Source organism: Oryzias latipes, chromosome 1 (genome assembly GCF_053564925.1).
Source record: "Oryzias latipes strain Hd-rR chromosome 1, Olatipes_Hd-rR_3.1".
In the NCBI taxonomy this organism is placed as follows: Eukaryota; Metazoa; Chordata; class Actinopteri; order Beloniformes; family Adrianichthyidae; genus Oryzias; species Oryzias latipes.
In genome coordinates this window covers 30,711,688-30,733,768 of record NC_136237.1, presented here as the reverse complement: position 1 = coordinate 30,733,768, position 22,081 = coordinate 30,711,688, and the positions used below count along the sequence as shown (strand labels likewise).

The 22,081-nt window shown below is 37.2% G+C and overlaps 1 protein-coding gene across 15 annotated transcripts in view; it reads left to right on the top strand.

Moving 5' to 3' along the window:
• LOC144991184 (TBC1 domain family member 1-like) overlaps positions 1-22,081 on the top strand; it is a 45,892-nt gene that overhangs the window by 3,302 nt on the left and 20,509 nt on the right. For 4 of the 15 annotated variants that reach the window (XM_078945122.1, XM_078945118.1, XM_078945107.1 and 1 more), the window contains exons 3-11: positions 11,416-11,988; positions 14,154-14,243; positions 14,337-14,441; positions 16,800-16,932; positions 17,699-17,790; positions 18,625-18,741; positions 18,892-19,017; positions 19,856-20,004; positions 20,705-20,965. In XM_078945122.1, coding sequence (XP_078801248.1) covers positions 11,416-11,988; positions 14,154-14,243; positions 14,337-14,441; positions 16,800-16,932; positions 17,699-17,790; positions 18,625-18,741; positions 18,892-19,017; positions 19,856-20,004; positions 20,705-20,965 — 1,646 coding nt within the window. Of the gene's footprint in view, positions 1-3,526; positions 3,777-4,252; positions 4,289-11,415; positions 11,989-14,153; positions 14,244-14,336; positions 14,442-16,799; positions 16,951-17,698; positions 17,791-18,624; positions 18,742-18,891; positions 19,018-19,855; positions 20,005-20,704; positions 20,966-22,081 lie in introns of those variants that run through there. The other 11 variants (XM_078945121.1, XM_078945112.1, XM_078945095.1 and 8 more) reach the window with 6 other exon arrangements.

Here is a 22,081-nt window from a genome sequence, read left to right as displayed (position 1 = left end):
ATACAGGGCAGGGGTCAGCCGGGGAACATGTTTAAATTTATACGTATGACAAAAAGCTGGCTGAGTATTTAGTGTGACCATGCCAGCATTCGTGGCATCCCGCTGAGGGAAACCCAATCTGGCTTTGATGCTAGATTGTGCTCTACTTCCATTCACCAGCACAATGAAAGCACCTATCCTTTGGCAGGGTTTATATTTACACACTCTGCTGACAAACACACTGCTGACCTTTACTGCTTTTACCTTTGTTCCAAATGGCAAGAACTTCCACGAGGCTTTGAGTGAAGAGCAGAGGGGCAGCTGGTGTCCGAATCCGGCTAAAGATATCTGATATTATCCCAACATACCAGAGACAATGAAGGATATTAGATGTGACATAAAATGAAGCCACATGACAAAATGTCCTTTTGACATTGATGTGCCTCTCCTGCTTCTTGTAGAAAGCATTCACACTTGAAGGGCAAATACCTGCATGCTTATCCAGTAAGACACACTAAATACACCAGCAGCGTGCACACGCCCTGCAGTGTTCTGTAAACATGACTGACATCCTTAGGCAGAATGGATAACACAAGGAGAGGCTGTTCTTCTGCAAGAACACAGAGCTTCCTTGTGACTCGATGCATTTCTCTTGCTTTGGCTGTAAAAGAAAAAAAATCTGTTAATAATATTTTGGCAGGAAGTTGAAGCTTGTTGGCATGGAAGCCACTTCCTGTGTTGTGGAGTTTGTGTGAGTGTGATTGCTCCAGTTTTTGCCGCATTTTCAGTCTTCAAAATAGTTGCCTGTTGTTTTTGCACACTGGGCTTAAACACACGCATGCACACTAATATGAAAATGCTAATTATCAATGGATTGTTTTGGTAGAATCAAGGTACTTTGAATATTCTGAATTAAAGGTAGTGTTGGTGTCACCCAATCAATTGATTTTCATTCATTAATTTTCTAATCCGTTTTTTCCCTTTCGGGGTCACAAGGCTGCTGGAGCCTATTCTGCCCTCTTGCAGGCGAAGGCAGGGGACACCCTGGACAGGTCGCCAGTCTGTTGCAGGGTCACAGTCACACGCACACTCACTCGCATTCACACCTAGGGACAATTTAGAGTGACCGTTTAACCTATGAAGCATGTTTTTGGACGGTGGGAGGAAGCCGGAGTCCCCGGAGAAACCCCACGCATGCACGGCGAGAACATGCAAACTCCACACAGAAAGGTGTTCTGTTTCAGGTCCCCCAGGCAGGACTTGAGCCAGACTTGTAACAGACTTGTGAGGCAAGAGTGCTAACCACTGCGCCACCGTGCAGCCCTCAATTGCATTCCGTGATCTGAAATTGCATAATTACAAGAGAAAATAAAAATACTAATGAGACATTGAGGAAAAAGTAAAATTTAGAAAAAATAAATGTCCTGATGACAACAAAAGTGAGTAAAATGGTAGGAAAAAAGTTTGGAAGGGATAATAATAGATGTGCAGCTGTTAATGTAGAGTTTTAACATTACAGGGTTCAATAATGTCTTCATAATAAAAGTCTGCAAATCACATGTCTGTGATATCAATGAGCTTTCTAGTATCGGGCATAGACATATTTTTAAAAATCAACCACTTATGGAAAAATAGTTAGATGGCTAGATTGTGCAAATTACTCTATCTGGCAAATATATTAGCTCATTTGTGTTTGAGAGAACTCTCTCTTTAGATCACATGATTTGGAAACAGTCCTGGAATCTTCCAAGTTATTTGTGCTACTTCTTGCTGTAGGAGGTGATGATGCTATCTTTTTTTGCCAAGCTTACAAGTAATTAAATAAAAATCTGCATCACAACAATTCTAATTTATAAATGGATATTGATATTTTTTTCTGTTTCCTTTTAAATTGTCCTCAGTTTGGTGTCAAATCTTTTTTGTTGAAAGATTTGTTTTACCTTCATTAACCTAAAAGACTTAACTCAAGGCAAGTGTTTTGAAATCAAAAAAGTTTGATTTACAGCAAGGTGATAGAAAAATGTTTTCTTCTCCTCAGTTTGACATAAACCAATATGTGGTTAAAAAGCTGCCTTGTAAAGCAGTTCACCACCATTCCAAAGTCTCCAAAGGTGTTTTTTTGGTCAACCAAGATTCTAGTGTCATCTTTTATTTTTATTCTCTTAAATTTATTCTTAAGCTGATTTGCAAAAAAAAAAAGCAAATGGACATTTCATGATATGCATTTAGCCTCCAAATGACTTGGAAACTTTAATTATAATAAAATGTAAAAAGGATGTTCAGCAGCTGGGAGTTTGCCTATTGCTGAGGAATCATTATTATAGCTTTACTATTTAGATTATGTTCTCCATGCTAATTTTTTTCATATTTGTTTTTTTTCTATGGAAATATATCCTTCTACTTGTTTTAATTGTATAAATAGTGAGTCGTTTATTTTCTTTTGTTTTATTTTCTTCACCCAGTTCTCTTTGCCTTAAAGAGTTGTTTTGTGTGTGTGTGTGTGTGTGTGTGTGTGTGTGTGTGGGTGGGTGTGTATGTGCATGTTTGTTTGTCTTTCCCCAATGTTTGTTTAGGAGTTTGTGAAGAAAGGCAGTTCCAAAGCTCACATTCTTTGTTTATCACAAAATGCATTTATAAGAAGCAGTCGGGTCAATTTCTAATGGCAGGGAATCAATAGGTTTCTATGGAGAAAATGACTGCTGTAAACAAAGTCACCAATAGGTGTCGCTACAGACAAGCCTACAATTGAAAATCTTAAGACATTTGTGTTTGTTCTAATAATTAGTTAAATGATTCAGATGCCAACTTGGAATTATTTTTTCTAAAATTTATTTCTATATTTAAAATTCACAGGTTCATAAATACATAAACAAACAGGCGTACATATTTTGCAATTTAAGATACGGCTTTACAGAAAAAGGTTTTTAAATTTACAGTTTTTCATTTGCAGATACAGTATCTAAGGTTTTAATTAACCTTCCAATTTAATATAATTCAGTTTTCATAAAGTCTTTTCAAAATAAATGTCTGTTCATCCTTTTTCAGTTTAAGTTTTCATGATGGTTATTGATAAACAGATGTAAACATTGCTTACAAGAGTTTTATTTATTTTTTTGGAAGATATGCAGTAAATTTAGCTAATAATATATGAAATGCTGCTGTAAATAATATTCTTCTAAGATGGTGAAAGAACGACTTATAAAATGTTTAGAGATGTTTTTCATGTGGCCTAAAGGTGTTTATTCCTGCTTGATTGGGCCTACTCTGTTGATACCGGAACACAGAAAGGGTAGACAAAATTCGTGAAGCTCAAAAACGGTTCTGGTCTCTATCGTGTAACGGAAACGTCCAAACAGCTACCGCCTAAAGTTTGAGTTCTCAAACAGGAGTTGGGTTCGTCCCATTCCCTTGACGTATTTGGTTGCCGTTTTCAGTCAATCTTCCATCATTTGTTGCCAAAAACCGGAAGTTTATGCGCACACCTTCAAAATAATAAACCAAGGTGGAACCTTTGTGTCGTAAAATATCCCAAAATAGAGTCTTAAGCTTTTATTTTGATATTCACGAGCGGATTTTTCGGGGAATTGTACCGTCAAGCCACACAGTCACACTCTTCCTCAGTTGAAGGGGAGCAGAATTAACTTTCCCAAAGAAATGACATCCAAGTATACTTCGCGGCGACGAAGTTACGATCTCCTAGCTGCTCAGATCTCAGCTTTGTAGAGTTTATGGCGGATGGGATGAAAGCGCGATTCCAGCGATTCGCCTTGTTTAACAACAAACAAGAACAGAAAGATGTAAGTGAAGTTATACGCTGTTTGGTGCGCGCGTGCCATGCTAAGTCGTGTACAGTACTAGCTAACGTTTATTGAGGCAGTTAGATGTAGAATAGAATAGCGGAGCCTAATTTGCCTGTTTTAACTGCGCTGTGGAGGTTTAGCACAATCGAGACATTAGCTATAAATTTATTGGTGGAGCTTTTTTGTGATAATTTTTTGCTACCAGTTTTTTTATGGTCCATAATGGACTTCCATTTTTTGAAAGTGGTTTAATTGACGTTACTAAGGGTTTGCTTTTGGGCCGGATATGTTTGTTTGCTCCATTGAGACAGTAGGGTTGTGTCCTGCCGCCTGTTCGTTCTGATGCTGTTCTGGATTAACTAAACTTCCCCAGACATTTTTTGGACTAGTTTGGACTAGTACTGCTACGGGTTTATATCGGTTCCGAATGGTTTAGTCACACTAAAACTCTTGTTGATTTTTTTTTCTCCAAGGAACCTTGGTAATCGATGCATATGCTGACCACCACAGTGAGTAAACACAGGCAATGATGGGTGGAATTACACATAGCTTGAGTTATATAGTTACAAGTTAGTCCAAAGCAGACTTTTAGTTCATTATTAGTAACCTTTCTGTGTGATTACAGTCATTATGCCCCTCCCCTTTTCAAAATCTGTTGATAAGCAATAATTAATTTGTCTATATTACATTATGTGGTATTGTGTGTTTATTTTATTGTACGAAATAAGGTTAATTTTAATGTCTATAGAGTAATTTCATGGGTTTTCTTTGCTTTTATTATTTTTAAGGCTTGTTTTCTGAAGAAGTGCAGTCTAAATGTAACAAAAACAAGGCCCTAATAAGTCTTTTAGTGTTGTAGTTCTGTGAACACAAACCATATAAGGTGTATGTGTTGCAGCATGCAGGTGAGTCATAGTTGTTTCATTCCAGGAGCTTTTGCCAGAGGTTTACTCCTGGAAAAAGGAGGCCAAGTGTTTTGCACTGTTTGTTAAATGGTCTGAGTCAGTTTTTTACTCCATCAGCCTGTCTTTTTTAGGTGCTTCAATGGTCTTGATCTTAGACCTATGCTGTTTCCTTTTTTAGGTCTGTTATTTTCGACATTGGTTTGTGTGTGAATGTGTATGTTTTTCTGAGCATATGAATAGATTATAAATAGCATGACAGAGGAAAATATACACATGTATTTGCAGTCATTTACCAATACTTCAATTATTATGGAATCATTTCAAGTAGGTAACTGAAACCTTCCGGATATAACATTTTGGGGCTGATCTTTAAACCAAGAGCATTTTTCATTTAAAAAAAAAAAGACATCGAACAAGTCTTGTTTTCTCTTTTGGCAAAGCATTTATTTTGTAAATCTTTGATTTTGCATGCCTTCCTTCCTGTGTTTTTATGCCCCCTCATGTGACACTGTTGGCTCTGCAAACTCAAGTAAGATGACTGGGGGAAATTTCCCCATCTTTTTATACCTGGCATTCCTGTTACTTCAGCTGTTTTCTTTTATGTGAAATTAGGTGTACTCCACACAGTGGCTTTTCTAAATGCAGGATTTACCATGGCTTCACTGCAGTTTAGTAATGTCAGTTTTTTTAGACCTTTATGGCATTTTTGATTTTTTTTTTTTCTGGTTTATGGTTATTCCCCACTGCTGGATTGTCTTCCCTTTTTGATGAGTTTGGCAATTTAACTATTCTCTTCAGTTTAATGTACACTGAACTTTGAACTTGGCTATGCTTCACAACACTCAGGCACATGATCAAGGGGGGATTTTGTAAGCTTGCTTTTACATTTTCGGTCAAGTTTTTAGGAACTTGCATATTTTGTCATCTGCTATATTTTTTTAAAGTTTTGGCTTTAAAATCAGACGGAGCATATTTTATTATCTTTGGTATTAGTTTAGGGTTTGAAATTGGAGGTTTTCTGTATCCTTTAGGTGTCTCTTATGTTGTGTAAGATGCATAAAAGCAGCCACTTTACCTGCCAGGTAAATACGCAAAATTGCAGTTTGGAAATTTCCAGAACAAAAGCATGACTAAAGCACTGCCAGAAAAGGCTCTGTGTGAAGTTTTCTTTCTTTTTTGTGCTTTTACTTCAATAAAACACTTTATTTCAGCATTGCCGCAGTCATACGATGACTTCAAAATCTCTCTACAACTATATATGTTTTAACCCAAAATTGTTCTTTGTTTTTAATGTATTTTCCATTCCATATACCCTCTTAGGTTTGTGCCTCCATTTATCTTTTTGCTTCAGTTTTATGTATTAAAGTGACTATTCGCACATGCGGCTGAATGTTTCACCTGGCCACACTTATTTTGAATGCTGATAATACTGAAATTACTTAAAACATCAGGGCTACGTGGCTTGATATAGCTGCGCTTAAAATATTTGCTGTGCCACTTGGTAACCAGTCCTATTCATGCAATTACCCTTTAAAATATGTGCGACAAAACAAAATTTTGCCTTGGACACACTTAAATTATGTGCGTGCAATGCTGACTCCACGTCTGGCCAAGAGAAATTTCAGTCAGTTTTTGTGCTTGTTCGCACTTAAAAACGTGCGAATAACATCAGCCTTTATGTGTTCATCTTTAAAATCCATTGACATTTAGGATTTCCATGTAGGTGGATCATCTAAACAGCCAGTTTATGAGAAATAAAGCGTCCTAATTTAAGAATCCTGCATCCTTGCTTCTAAAGACCCACACAAATGCAAAGACAATAGATTTCTTTAAATTGCACATTTAGGAGAGAAAATAAGAGAAATTTTTACATGTGATTTAGATTTATTGTTTTATTTTTTCTAGTCTAAAAAGTTGCTGAACTGCAGAATACAGTCAACTCCTTTAATGTAGGTTTTGAATGTGACCCAAGCTGTTTAGGAAACTCTGCAAATTGTCCTTATTTACTTCTCTAGTCCTTCAGCCAGATGGAATAAAAAGGTTCAGAGTACTGAAGGGTTGGAAGATGGAGTGCATGCATAGTATCAGATGTAAGCAAGTCTAATACTGGTACCGGTATTTTATATATTTTAAGATTTTTTTAATGGATAGTAATGGACTAATGAACTACAGTGATAGAATGTGGAAGAGAACCCGAAGAGCCTCTGAGCCCAAATTGGCACTGAAACTCCTCTTTCAGACATTTACTGCTTTCTGTCTGTTGAGAGAAAATCTACAGAGAAGCTGGATTTCAGCATTTTGAAAACTTTTATCAAGGTTTAAGTAAAGAATATTGTTGTATTTTTAAACTATAATGCTTATTTAAATAAAATACAAAGTAAAAAACACACAAAATGATTCCCTCATGGGATCTTGTCTAGTCTATTTACTAATTCGGGCTGCATGGTGAGGCAGCAGCACTCTCTGCTCACGTTAAGATGGCCCTGGTTCAAATCCCAGCTGGGATCTATCTGTGTGGACTGGAGTTTGCATGTTTTCCATTTGCATACATGGGTTTTCTCCCATAGTCCAAAAACACTTTAAAGGTTGATTGGTCACTCAACCAAGTGTCCCTGGGTGTGCATGTGTGAGTGTGTGTTGGAGTAATCATTTGCCCTGCGACAGACTGGCGACCTGTCCGGGTAGTACCCCGCCTTCACCCAACAGTAGCCGGGAGAGGCTCCAGCAACCCCGTGACCCCCAAATGGGGTATAGCGGCTTTAAAAAGTGGATGAATGGGATGATGAAAACCTCATTTTCAACCCTAAAATGTCTGTTAATATGTGTGCATCAATGGTTACTCTATGACAAGTCTGTCTTTGACAAACATAAAATCGTTCTGTTAAGTCATTGTCACTAGAAAAACAAACATTCATGTTATATTTTTAATAAAGTTTACTGACTAGTAGCAAGGAAATGTTTAGTTTTGTCAAACAATGTGTGGAGTGTCAGATGGCTACTTCTCCTTTTTCTTGTTTAACTTCCTTCCTTTAAAGGCCGACATCACCGTGGTAATCCTCAGTTCTGTTATGGTGAGGATGAGGTATATGCTTCGAGGCCTCCTCTATGGGTGACAGAGGTGTCAACCTTCATGTGATCAGCTTGAGTTCAGTGCAGGATATGGAGTACGCTGTTCAAAATAGAATTGAGGTCATTTACTGACATTACTTCACTTTATTTCTGTTGGGGGGGAAAAGGAAGTGAATTTGGGAATTTTCGTTTAATGAGACATTAATGAACAGAGAAAAGTTTTTGTCGTCTCTGGTCTTGAAAATGCCAAGATTTCTGGGGGGAAATAGAAATAAAATCTTCTCTAAGTCAGTATTCAGTCCCGAGCCCAGAAAGGGAGTTAGACAATTAAACTGCGACAGGTGGGGGGTTTCAAATACAAGTGTCTGTTGTTATTGGAAAGATGGCAGATTCCACTCATGTCAGTGTGATTAAAACCAAGTATACACTTGTGACAAAGTGAGAAAGCTGGCGCCTGGGTTGTGCTGTTGTGTCTAGCAGCTGTTGAGCAAAGTTTGAATTTCAGAATAAGGCTGTCTCTGAGGGTATGTGTTAAGACGGTAACAAATGCATTTCAAAGAAATCAAGTTTTCTAGTCATCCTATATGCTGTCATTTCTCAATGATGTATAATTACTGTACAGGTTTATTCTTCAGTTGTTCAGCACATCCGAGTAGAACATGGTGCATTATAGCTTTATTTAAATTTGTTTAGCAACAGGTTTTGCTGTTGGTCTGATGTGGGACTTCAGCTCAGGATATCAGCCACAGGCCACAAATCTTTGCATCCACATATTTACCGTCAACAGAGATGTTAATCAAAAGTGCAGCATTTCTTTGTAATTAAAAGGATATAATTATGTTATTTATAGCATAGGTTTAGGCGTTCATATCCTTAAGATTAAAAAAGGACAGAATATTGATTGTTCTTCTGACATCCATTTCCAGGAAAGTTGGTGTCTGGAAATAATGCAGTCTATGCGTCAGGCAGAGTCTAGGCTGAGCTCACCTCATTTTGAGGCAAGACCCGGCAGGAAACAAATGGCTCCTGCTCAGGCATCTCACCTAAAGACATCTCAGATGTTACTCAACCGCTACTTCTGCTGGGCTCATTGAACTTCCTCTGTTTGTTGCTAAAGCTGAAGCAAAGTTTCACGGAAACCATAGGAGAAGAATGCAAAGCTCTCAGATCCTATTTTTTCTTTATTTATTTATACAAATATATGTATGTTTTTGAGGAAAAGAAGATATTTGAGTCCATTGTGTTCATTGAAACATATAGGAAGGGATGAGATCAAAAGATCTGATGGTTGTGGTTTGTGGTGTAACTTTAAAGACCCACTGAGATGAATATCATAGTTTTGGTGTTTTTATCATGTTCTTGTGGCATTTTTCAGATAATTGGAGGTGTATATAAAGAAAATTAAGCTGAAAACTGCATTTCTGAGTATTTCTTTATTCTCGTTGGAAATCAGGAGCAGACACAAAGAAATGCAGTTTGACAAAGAGTTTATTTGTGATGTAGAAAATACGCTGGGCAGGCCACAAGCCTCCTGCTCTAAGCTCTCAGCAATGGGGAAGGGAAGGGGGGCAGGGGTTGCTCTGCACCAGCCCGCAACTCAGACATGAATTACTAATGAACCCCTGCTGCTCTGCAGAAAGTGTCCTAGAAAACGACAAGGGCTTTTTGAATTTTTCTAAAAACAGCATAATCATAATTTAAAGACCACTGGGAACGCTTTTAGAATAACTCAAAAGAAGATCGGAGTCAGGTCTTTCAGTTATACTACTTACTGTATTTTTCTTGATGGGGATGAGTAACATGTCATTTATCTAAATCTTTGCCAAACTCACAATGTATGTAAAGTCTAATTAAATGTATTCTCATCTGTGTTGTTTAGAGGGGAGAACTGCAGACGTCATTCCTTAGAGGCAGTCTAGAAGAAATACTTCCTGAGTCTCTGTTATGTGACCTAGATTCATTTGTTTTTCTTTCTTCAGTCAGTGCACAAAACACAGTAGGTTTATTCAGTCTGATTTTAAACTGTAATTTGAATAAAGTATCAATGATCCAAACTGCAGTTACTGAGAGACATCAGGAAGTTATTGCTCGCTTACCTGAATTTTTCAATCCAACACAGAAGTTGAGTCTGACAGTGAGTTTGTCAGACTCAAGAAAGGGAGGCATTAAGATTGTTTACAAGTGTTAAAACACCCATGTTTAATCATGTCTTTGTACTGAATATAAGAGTTTTCTATAAACCCAAAGTAAATGCTGGTGGAGGGTGACTTAAGGTACAAGAAAGGATGAGTTAAAAAAAAGGGGGGGGGGTCGAGTATGAGTACAAAGACCTCTTTCACATGAAAAGTCGTCATTCTGCTTCTTTTCAGCATAAATGATGTCACAAGGTCTGCTTTGTTCCACAGAAATGCTTGATAGTTTATGTCAGGGTTTCTTCTAAAAGGGTCCTGGAAAGTGTATGTTTTTATGCATTTTGGTTTTTGTTTGCCAGCAGACATCTAGACCATTACTTCTGCTAGAGTGAGAGTGTAAACAAATTATTTTCTCACAAGTTTATAAAACACATTTTACTTGGGACAAAGTACTTGTGAGAATAAAAAATTGTGAGAATTCATATATTGTAAAAAAAAAAAGCACAAAACATTTTCAATGAGGAACTTGTTTGTTTTAGGAACTCTTTATTTCCTTAATTAATGTTCCTATACAAAAAAGAAGCAAACATACTTTTTCACAGTAACAGTGCAGAAAGAATGACTGTAAAGAGTCTTACTCACCACATGCATTGAAATATAGATAGTTTTTGTAAACAGGATAAACTAAAAAAAAAGGGAGTTGTTTTAACAACTCAATAACAAGAACTAAAAGATTTTCACAGTCTGGATGATTTTGAAGTCGTTGAATGTATAGAAATGAAAACAAATCATTATTTTTTTTTAAAGTGAACAAGTGGATATTGTAACAAAAATGTAAAAGGAATGTATTTTTGATGGGTATCAAATTATTCTGCATTTGTAAAAAAGGATACAATTGGCGCATTTAATAGAATTCTGCTTTATTTACGTTGTTTTCCTGGTTAGAGGTATTAAAGTCCTACTCCATTAATCTTTTGAGCAATTTTAAAAGCATTCCCAATCCACTTTTAATTACGATTATGCCGTTTTTAGCCAAAATCAAAATGATATGGTTTCTGTAGAGTGGCAGTAGTTTATTAGAAACCTGCCTCAGAGTTGTGTCCCGTTAGCACAGAGCAACCCCACCCCCCCTTCCCCTCCCTGTTGCTGAGCAGAGCGGAGCAGGGAACCTGTGGCCCGCCCTGCATATCTTCTAAATAACATACATTTTTTTTTTTCAATTAGCATTTTTTCCTCCACTACTTATTCACAGCGATTAAAAAACCCAAAATTGCTCATGAAAGCATTTTTTGATCGTGTAATGTAAAAATAAAAAATACATGTAAGTGATCATGTAAAAACACTAAAAACACAATTTTTATTGTAGTGGCTTTTTAAATAAACTTTATATATTTATATTTGTTATAGTTATACATTTGTCATTACATTTCTTTAAACATTACAGCAATCACAACAGTTTAACAAATGAATGTGTTCAAGTTATAAATTGAGTCATTTAGTCCCTATGAACTTTTCTTGCTGTCTCTCCAGGTCCCAGAGATCATCGGTACTTTGAGGCAAGCTAGCAAAAGCTCAGCACGCAACAATGACATCACCCCTTTTCCCAGCCAGGCCTCAGGTATTTCTGGAGCCAGCGACTCCTCTCTTTCCACTACATCAAGCTCCTCTGCCACTGTTTCGGCAGTGTCTCCAGCAAACTTTGCCAAAAAGTTTGAGGTACTCTTTTGTGGCCGAGTGAGCGTCGCTCACAAAAAGGCCCCACCTGCCCTCATAGATGAGTGCATCGAGAAGTTCAGTCAGCTGCATAGCTTGGGCAAAACGGATAAAGGAAACAGTGGTGGGCTGGTGGATGGGCTGAAGCGGGCCCTGAGCTTCCAATCAAATGGACTGGGAGGTGGCGCTGTGGGTAATGGTGCGGAGGGGAGCTTCAACACTGGGACACGTCCGTTGTTCAAGAAGGAGCCCAGCTTTCCCAGCCTGCATGGTCTGGATGAGAATGGTCTTTCCCCAGAGATTTCTAATGCCAACACTACAGATCCGCATACTCTCTCCACCAAGGTCCAGCCCAGCAACCTACAGGAGAACCGGACCATGCTGTTCACGGTACTGTTATTATTTTCATTGAAAATATCCTTACTGAACAGACATTTACAGACACATGCGTAACATTAACCAGATAACTTGATGTTTACATTATTTTAAATGATTTACCTCATTATATCGATAATATAAAACTGAATTTTCAAAATAAATGGCAGAAAATAATCCTAAAATAAAAAATGTCGTCTATGATACAGATAATGCAGATAATGCTGTAATAAAACTGCTTTGTGAAAATTGAGTTAAATACTGTCAGTGGGCTGGTGCAATTTATACTGTCTGAGATAATACCAGCCATGTTTTCATCAGGCTGCATGGTGGCATTGTGGTCGCCTCACAGTGAGAAGGCCCGGCCCTAGAACAAATGCGTGGGTTTTCTCCCACAGTCCTAAAACATGCTTCACAGGTTAACTGGTATCTCTGAATTCCCCCTCGGTGTTTGTTATATGTGTGTGGCCCTTCAACAGACTGGCGAGCTGTTCAGGGTGTACCCCATCTGAGTAACCCCATGACCCCAGAAGGGATTCAGTGGGTTCTGAAGATGGATCGATGGGTTTTCATGATAGAGAAGAGTCAATGTTGAAAACCTGATAACGAAACAGATAGTCCACTTCCACATTAAATGAGTAGGCTGCAGAAGCTCAGCATGATTATTTAGTTCCTGTAACGGAAACTATTTAAATAGTGAGGAAGTAGTTTAGTTCCTCAGGTAAAGAAGCCTACAAAATAAAAATAAGCAGAACAACGGTTGCAGCAGAGTATTTTTTGAGGAAAAGACAGGGTGATGATAGTCTAGAAGTACAATTTTCAGGTAATGTGAAGCTCACGCGGGAAAAAACCGTGACATAAAGCACCGCTGGTCTGGGGCAGCCAGGTGACATCATTTGGATCGTAGGTGCAACAAACTAGGTAAAACTTTTTTTACATTTTTTTTCCCTCCTGATTTGTCATCAATGAAACAAACTTTCTGGCTACGTCTATTCATGCAATTTTTTGTTTTAAAATAAAGCCTTTATAGAAGAATAGGCTTTAACTGTTTTAAAGTCAACAGGACATCGGCAACAATTTGAGGCGTTGCAACTCATGCCTTAAGACAAATTTCTTCCCATAGATTGAACAGATAATCGGTTCAAAGTAAATATGCCTTTAAGGAGTTATTTTATTCTTGGTTAAATGAAAAGCACAGAAGTATTTGTGACCCATTGACTTTATAAAAGACAAGCAGTTGCACAAAAAAGCCATTAATCCTTTTTGAGTGAAGCCGGCTGGCATGCTTGGTTCACCACCTGCACATTAATGAATAGCTCATTTTGTTTATTTTTAAAGAGCAACAACTTTATCTCTCAAATTTAAGTGAGAACAACTTCAAATAATTGAAATATCAAAGTGTTTATTTCAGGATATATTATGTTGGTCTATCAGATCTGATATGTTTTATTTAAAGCATTTTTCTTTAAAAAAAAATGTTAGTTTTTCTTTCATTGAGGGAGACGGGCAAAATAGAAAAATCGGATGATTTTTTTTTTTAACGTATATTTCTTTAATGAAAAATGATCTCTTACATCAATCACCTTTTGTCTTAACAGACTTGTCCCCTGTCAAAATAAATGACTCAAATTTCAAGGCTTTTCATTGCACTTCTCTGGAGTTCCAAAGTGCTGTTTTCACAAACTGTGCTGTTACAGTAAACGTTTCCTCAGCAAATGAATCAAACTGATAGCAGCTCACCATTTGCTGACTGCTGCCCAAACTGAGCGTCACCAAAGCGCTCTGGTTAACCTTTACTCGCTTCCACTGGCATTTTCCAACAGCTATTTTCCTGTTTGTGTTCCAGACTGGAAATGAGGATCCTTTTTACAGGAACCACAAGGATCTATTAATTACTTACTCAGCAGACTGAGGTTTTTTCTTGACACCCGTGGTTCTCTCTGCCAAGTGACTTCATCCATGTGACATTACTGGTTTTTTTTTTTTTTTTTTTTTTTCTGATGTAGCCTTTGAAAAAGCCTGTTTTCTCAAAGGAAACTTTTGTTTAGTAATGTAATAAAATGCATCCTGTCACAAATGTTTAATGCAACAAAAACTGAAGCGACTTCATTTTTTAAAATCAATCTTTTTTTCTCAAATTCGGTCAATATTATAATTTCTGCTGTTGCTTGGTGCTTTAGGTGGGCAGGTCCCAGATCTACTTGGTCAGTCCAGATACTAAGAAAGTCGCCATAGAGAAGAGTTTCCGAGAAATTTCCTTCTGCTCACAGGTAGAGAAGCAACTTTGCATTAGAGAAATGTACCATTGCATTTGTATTTTATTTATTGTTTAAAAAAAACTGACTGTGTTTTCCATCTTTCAGGGGATTCGTCATGTTGATCACTTCGGTTTCATTTGCAGGGAAACGGTAGAAGGTGGAAACGGCCACTTTGTGTGCTATGTGTTCCAGTGCACTGATGAATCACTGGTAAGAGGTTATACCAACTATACATTCATCTTTATCTTCTGTATTTGAAAGCATAAACAGTCTTTGAGCAAAAACGATTGAATAGTAATGTGGCTTCACATATTTCTTTGTGGCAATAAATAAAATTGATTTTGGATGAGTAAGAGTTTCAAAATTCTTCTTACCCAATCCAATCACAACTATATATATATATATTCATTAATAAAAAGTAAGAAAATTCATCATATCACAATCAATAAAAATGAAAACTTAATTCACTCTTCTTTTTTTTCCATTATGCATATTTTATTTACTGCATTGTAACAAAAATGTAAGGTAAGACACAAAGGATTAAGCCCATTTTTATAGATCCATTCTTAGCAGTAAGTCAGTTAATATTTAAAAAAAAAACATATTTTTTTAAGGATGCTTTATGCAGCTTCAACTCAAAGCTACTTAAATGCAGTTTTTTTGTGCTGATTTTGATTTTCAATTCAGAAAGGATCACAGCAATTATTGCTGTAAATAAAGAACTCCAGACCATCTGAGATGTGCTGTAAAAGTTGCAATTTTAAGTCTTTAAATAATAACAAATTTTTAATCAAAACCTGACTCATTTCTTATTTTTGACCAGTGCAGAAGCATAGATAAAACATCTAAAGCTGTGTTTGGTGCTGCTATTTTAAAAATAACTAAACAGGAAAAAAGAAAAAAAAACTACAACAGCCTTAAGATAAAACTATTAAAATGCAACATGGTAACAAACAAACGCTTGTGTCCAGTATCCAAATGTTTAGGTGAAATGCCTCACCTTTATTATTATTAATTTTTGGTAAACTGTTGCCCAAACCTTCATAACAAGAACAGAATGTTTCTCATAGAAATTCTGTTCTAAAACTTGTGATCATATCTTACCAAGTCCTGTCAGCCCTGATGAATAAACAGCAGCGTTTACTTCTTATCTTTTTCCGTTGCAGGTTTCAGTGAGGCTTCATTCTTTCTCTGGGCGTGTTTAGCCTGATTTGCACCGATGACTTTTGTGTGTTTTGAAAGCTAAAACTTTCAGGTTTCTTCGTAAAATTGCAGACTAACAACTTTTTGTAGGAACCTTTCCATGGAGCTTGATAATGTCAATGAAGCTTGTGGTTTGACAGAAGTTGCCCGTAAACACATCTTTATAGTTAATCTAAAGCAAAAAGGTTTTTGTATGCCTTAGGATTTTTCTCTTAGAATAAAAATAAAAGTAACACTTCCTAGAGGTTTTTTTTTTCTCTCTGAAGACATTTTATTGAGATGTTTATGTTTAGAAATTATGCTGTTTAGCCAGGCTAAGCTGTCAGGGATAAAGAAAGATGTCAGCACAAAAAGTAAACATGACAACATTCTTGCGTAAAGCGTAGCTAGACAGCTCTCTCTGTCGCATTTCCTTTTACAATTGCGTTTGTATTAGCTCTGGTATTTTCAAAACATTAAAAGACAAACAGACCATAAAATAAACCACCAGAGCATCTGATCTTCAAGAAACGTTCTTTTCTCATTTTGTTTCACTGTAAAATGTGGGGGAAAATAGTTTTCTGCTTGTAGTATTTGTAGAGCCTTGTCACGGTTTCCTGCACATAGCAGTCTAACCTATTGCATTATAATTATCTGTATTGTTACCCAACCTGCAGTCAAATATGAAACTGATAAAACTTCTTCAGCAAAGAGCTGAAAAAGTAAACACAAAACATGACAGAAGAAACCTCAACGATAAAAGATATAAATCGGTGTGAGAATGTAACAAAACAGAATTTTTAGGTTGAAAACTGCTGGAGAGGCTGCAATTTGATTCCTATGAAAGGTGCTTAAAGCAAGATCCAAATGAATAATTGAAACCCTTAATGAAGTTATACCTCCTTTACAAAATCTCTTTCATTTGTTATCTAAATGTTAAAAACTACAAAAGCATGTTAGAACAATTGTCTTAATTTATATGTACAATAAATAAGATAATGTATGAAAACCTTCAACAACCTTCTCATTTGCATTTTTTTTCCAGTGGGACAAAAGGGAAATCTGTATATTTGAGACTTTGTTCATCTGTGTTCCCCTCAATTTGTGTGCCAAATGCACCAAGTGGGACTGGAAAAGTCTTACTATTCCTCCCCACTGTCAGCTTTTATTACAATCTAATCACTATATGGCTATTGAAAAAAACATTCTAAAGATCACCCGGAGAGTGTTCAAACTTTCCCTTTATGCCCTTCTAAAGGGTTTCCCTCATCGTGTATTAAATGAAAAGAATACATTTATATTTTTTTGTTGCTGTACTAGCACAATTAAACACATTCCTGCATGTACACATTTACACAATATCTTTTTCTAATTTGATTTTCAAAGGTGGATGAAATCATGCTGACTTTGAAGCAAGCATTCTCCGTTGCAGCCCTGCAGCAAAATGCAAAGACCCAAAGCCAGCAATGTGACGTCTGCCCCATGCAGCAACTCCACAGGCTGTGTGAGAGGATAGAAGGTAGTGCGGACTCCATTGGTATGACCACTATTGCTTAAGACTGTCTTTGACAGCCTTTCATTAACCTTATGTCAGTTAGTTTTCTTTTTATTATGTATAAGAAGTGAATATATTTTATTTATGATTGATGTATATTTTATTTAATATTATGATGTTAATACAGCAGTTTTAAGTGCATGATGTTTCCATCACCTAGATTTATAATAAAATAACAATTTTCCTGCAAAAAGAGCCAGTTCTATTTCTGGAGGATGTTCTTAGCATTACTGTTACAAAATGTAACGAGATGTGAGAATCCGTCTGCCACAGATGTAACTCTTAAGACTTCTTTTTCTTTTTGTTTTTTTGTTTTTTTAAACTTGTCCTGTCCAACAGCTGGGCAGGCAGATGAGAACTGAGGGCCTCTTGTGTTGGACATATTTTATCTTAACATTAGGGGTTATTAATCTTCAGACAAACCAAAGGTATGTCTGAATAAACCCCTTTTGTAATTGAGGCCAAACTTTATTAATTTCGACCATGTTTGAAAATCTTTGGTGTTGGACTGGAAGGAAAAGGAAAGAAGGGAAGAAGAGAGAGGGACGCTAGAGAGAGGGATGTTAGAGAGGGGGGGGGGGTAGGAGGGTGATAATAGGGATCCGAGTCGACTTTCTGTTTGCATGCACGTGTATGACTAGCGAGTATTTAGGATGTATTTTGCCACTAAATAAATTGGCTGAGACAAAAGAAGACTACATTTGGCTTATCATGTTATTTATTTTCAAAGGTCAAAACCCGTCTAAAACAAAGTTGGAGCTTCAGAGACACATGGCCTCTCTGGACAATGAGGAGCAAGCTCAGATCTTTGAAAACACTATGGTACGGTGTTCGTTTCTGTAATATGGTAATCTGTTTTAAGAGCAAGGGGGCAAATTCCTGGAAGGATCTTTTTGGTGACTACCAAAAGAAAACAAACCAGTCAGTCAGCAATTTGTTGTGCGTAACTGACTCAACATGGAACCACAAGGTGTTTATGTACAGTTCACAATCAAACCATCTTCTTTCTTTTTCATGACCCATCTCTGTTCATGACCTGATTATTACTTTTATTTCTATCTTCAGTCATTTATTTTTCTTTGCTTGTACTATTCCAACATACATTTGAGCATTAAGATTTTTTTTCTTTAAACAGAACTGACATCTGCTGGTTTTGCAGATAAACTACAACAGGACTGATTGAGCTAACAAAACTTTCAGTTTTAGGTTTCAGTGTCCAAAACCAGATTTATCTTAAAACACAAACAATTCCCCATAAAACATTTTCTCCAAAAGTTCAACCTGTACAACAATAGATAAAAGGAAGTAGAGATTTAAACGCAAATCATTAATTATAGCAGCCAATAAATTGCCCAAAGCTAAGGATCAACACAGTAATCTAGTTTTGTTTTTTTGCAGTAATATCAGTATTATTTGCATTTATACTAGCCCCTTGATACCTATTTATGTAAATATGCATCAAACTACTTTGGCTTCAAAATTACCTTAATTTAGCATCTACCTAAAAGGGAAAAAAAACATGGTTCTTTCATAGCTGGAAATAAATTTAGTAGTTTAGCCTTTTGTACTTCACATTTAACATTTTTAATGTTCAAAGCCTTTTTATGATTGGATCATACAAGTTTTTATAATAAAAAAATGTTCTTTTGTGTTCAGCGGGCTTGTCCTAAAAGCGATCAAGAAGAAAATGAGTTGGTGATGGTCTCCCTTAGGAATCTCTACGAGGAAAAACAGAAACACCATCAGCACACAGTTCCTGGAGAAGCCAAGCAGGTGCATCTTTCCCCCCAAGATGTTTTAAATAAGTGCACAAAACAGATGTTAAAAAGATATTCTTTATATTTTTAGGGCAAGAGACCCCTTCTTGTCATTGGGAGATTATGTGACCATGTTTTTTGAGTCCATTTGTTGAAATGCTCATAGGCACCTGAAGATGCAGCTCCAGCGGCCCAGGAGGCTCCACAGCAAAGCAGCAGTCGGCAGCGACTTGAACAGTTTAAGACTCGTGCCAAACGCTCCCTCACAGAGTCTCTGGAGGGCATCTGGAAGGTATTTTATCCACTTAAAAGTGAATGAAATAGAACACATTGCTGATTTGTCTGTGTGGAAATGACTTAATTTTAACAAACAGACTAAGAAAATATTAAGATTAAAGGAAAATAGAAAAAAAATGGGGGGGGGGGGGTAATAATTGATTCTCAACTAACTCAGAACATCCTAATAAAAGATTAAAGGCTAGAAGGTCTTGTTTTCGAATAAAAAAGGTTTTGCATAACCTTTTTTAAAAGATTAGTTTTACTGCCATACGTGTTAAAAAATGATATTGAGAACAAAATAGACAAAATATACAGAAACTAAAAAGAATTAGCATTTTATAATATATAGCATTTGCTGTTTAAATGCAATCCATGTATTTAAATGTTATATTATTGTGAGTTCAAATCACTATTTGTCTTTTTTGCATGTTTTGCTGTAGTTGTATCATGATATTCCTAAAAGGAGGCACTTGCCCTCATCTAAACAAATAACTGGTTTCATGTCCAGCTGCTCAGTACTACTATTATACTTTAAGGGCCCTTAAAAAGAGATCAAACTTGTTTATTTTTGGTGATGTTTCATTGTTGAAGTTCAAAGAACAGATTTAAATGTTGAGGCTTAAATATACTTCCTCAAATGTATGACATTTTTCATGCTGCTGGATTCCTTCCATTGTTTTACCACCATATAAGTTTATATTCCTGTTAAAGAAATAGTTTGTTTTTCATTTTTTTCACCTTAATTACTGTAACTCAACTTGCCCTGAGGTTGTGTGTTGGTTATGAAACACCCTAATTGGTCCACACTGCATGATGGGCGTGTCCATAACCTTGGCGTGTGTCTTTGGCAGGGAAGCAGCAAGGCCAAATCTCAGATGGACAACAGTGAGGAAAGTGAGAGCAGCTCCTCCATTTGTACTGTAAGCAGCAGCCAGGACCAGCCGTGCCTCGATGACCCCTTATGTACGCCCCCTGCCTTAAGACCCACCAGCCCCCTCAGGTAAATGCAGTTCATTACTTTAAATACCAGCATAAAAAACATACCAGTTTACATTGTTCTCCCACGTTTCTTAAATCTTGAATTTTCCTTTTTTCTCTCTTTCTGTATAAATGCATCAATGCATCAAGTCTGGATTTATCTAATACGTACATGTGTTTTTTGTGTAAAAGTTCTGAATATTTTGATACCATTAAGCTTTTTTATCAGAGAATAAAGTACTTGATGGTTTTCACTGCTGAATAACTGGTGATTTAACATCAAATTGATATCATTTTCATTTCATTCATTCATTCATTTTCTACCGTTTTGTCCCTTTCTGGGTCACGGGGCTGCTGGAGCCTATCCCAGCCACTTGTGGGCGAAGGCAGGGGACACCCTGGACAGTTCGCCAGTCTGTCGCAGGGCTTCAATCACACACACATTCACTCTCACATTCACACTTACGGACAATTTAGAGTTTCCAATTGACCTATGAAGCATGTTTTTGGACGGTGGGAGGATGCTGGAGAGAACCCACGCATGCAGGGGGAGAACATGCAAACTCCACACAGAAAGACCCCCCATTGATGTTCTGTTTCAGGTCCCCCAGCCGGGATTTGAACCGGGGGCCTTCTTGCTGTGAGGCTGCACTGCGCCACCGTGCAGCCTAATAATAATAATAATATTATTTTATTTTTGTAATTCTCCCCTTTTTCTTTAGTTCCCACAACTCAACAGGTGACCTGAAACGACTCGACGGCTCACCTACCCCGTTACCTCGCTCCTCTTCCCCCTGTAATGCTGAACAACAGGGCTTCCGTCGGCGGGCCAGCACCTTCAGCCATTCCCCCTCCCCTTCCTCAGTCCACGAGGACTTCCCGCTGCAGAAAGTAATACACACAGGACAGGACCCGGGTGCAACCACCAAACCCAAGCTCGTGCGACACTACTCTGTCAGCACCGACTCGCCTCACCAGAGCAAGTAAGTCGTGTGTGTTTGTGCGCATGCATATAAGCGTTTCTTAATGTTTTTGTAAGCATGTTTTTATGTATTTAGTTCATATGCTTGCATATTTTTTATGCTTGTGTGTTCTGGTTTAAAAATTAACTAGAAAAAAAAGTAACTGGTAAATATACCCGAGTAAAGATCAACTCTTACAAACTACTGTTTTACATCCTTTATCAATAGTCAAGTTTAAACTGTCTACATTAGGATTTATTCATCCATTTTTTATTGCCAATCCGAACTGCATTGCCACCGAGTTGTGACATTTTTTTTGCACATTCAGTTTGTCTGCACCACCCTGTGAAGTTGTAACTGAGGCAAAATAAGTGTTGGGATTTGCTTTTTTTATATTGTGGACCAGAAGTCTGCTAATTCTTTATGTCCAGCTTCCTGTGAGAAAGTACTTTCAGTAGAAAGTAGTACTATCATTCCTGTCTACTCAATCTTCCTTTTGTTAAGCACCCCTGTAGAAAAGGCTAGAGACAAAATGAGCTGCAAAAAAGCTGAATTGTATGTGCCATACCTACTACCAAGACTTCATTTGTCAGTCTCACTCAAACTTTATGGGCTCAGGTCAGAAAGAAAGAAATACTCAAACTTCAACAGTTCTTTTCTTGGGTATTTCAGAAAAAGAATCTGCTTTGATCAGGAAAAAAAAGATGCAGTTCAGTTTGCATCCATGTGAGGGGGCTATTTCAACAGATTTAAATGTGTTTCCCCAAGGCCTCATTGTGTCATGAAAGGAATGACACATTTGCATATTACCTTGACTGTAGTACAGTTTGTCTCTTGTGTCAGCGCTCCAGCCTGTTGCTGCAGTGAACATAAGTCCTTGAAGCAGCCGTTAGGTAACAGAAACGTTTGTTAGTTGACATTTGTTTTGACAAATATGTTTGGACCTGCACCTAGAAGAGACCGCAAAACTAGATTCTTATTCTAAATTAACTTTATTTTGGTTTTAACTCCAAAAAAAAAGTGATCTCTCCAGTGATCCTCTTTTTCCCTGATCCGTGAAGATGGAGTTTGCTTCTCGCTGTTTCGCATCAACTAGTTTCTGTGAAGGCACGCATGCTCATGGATTGGGTGAGGACA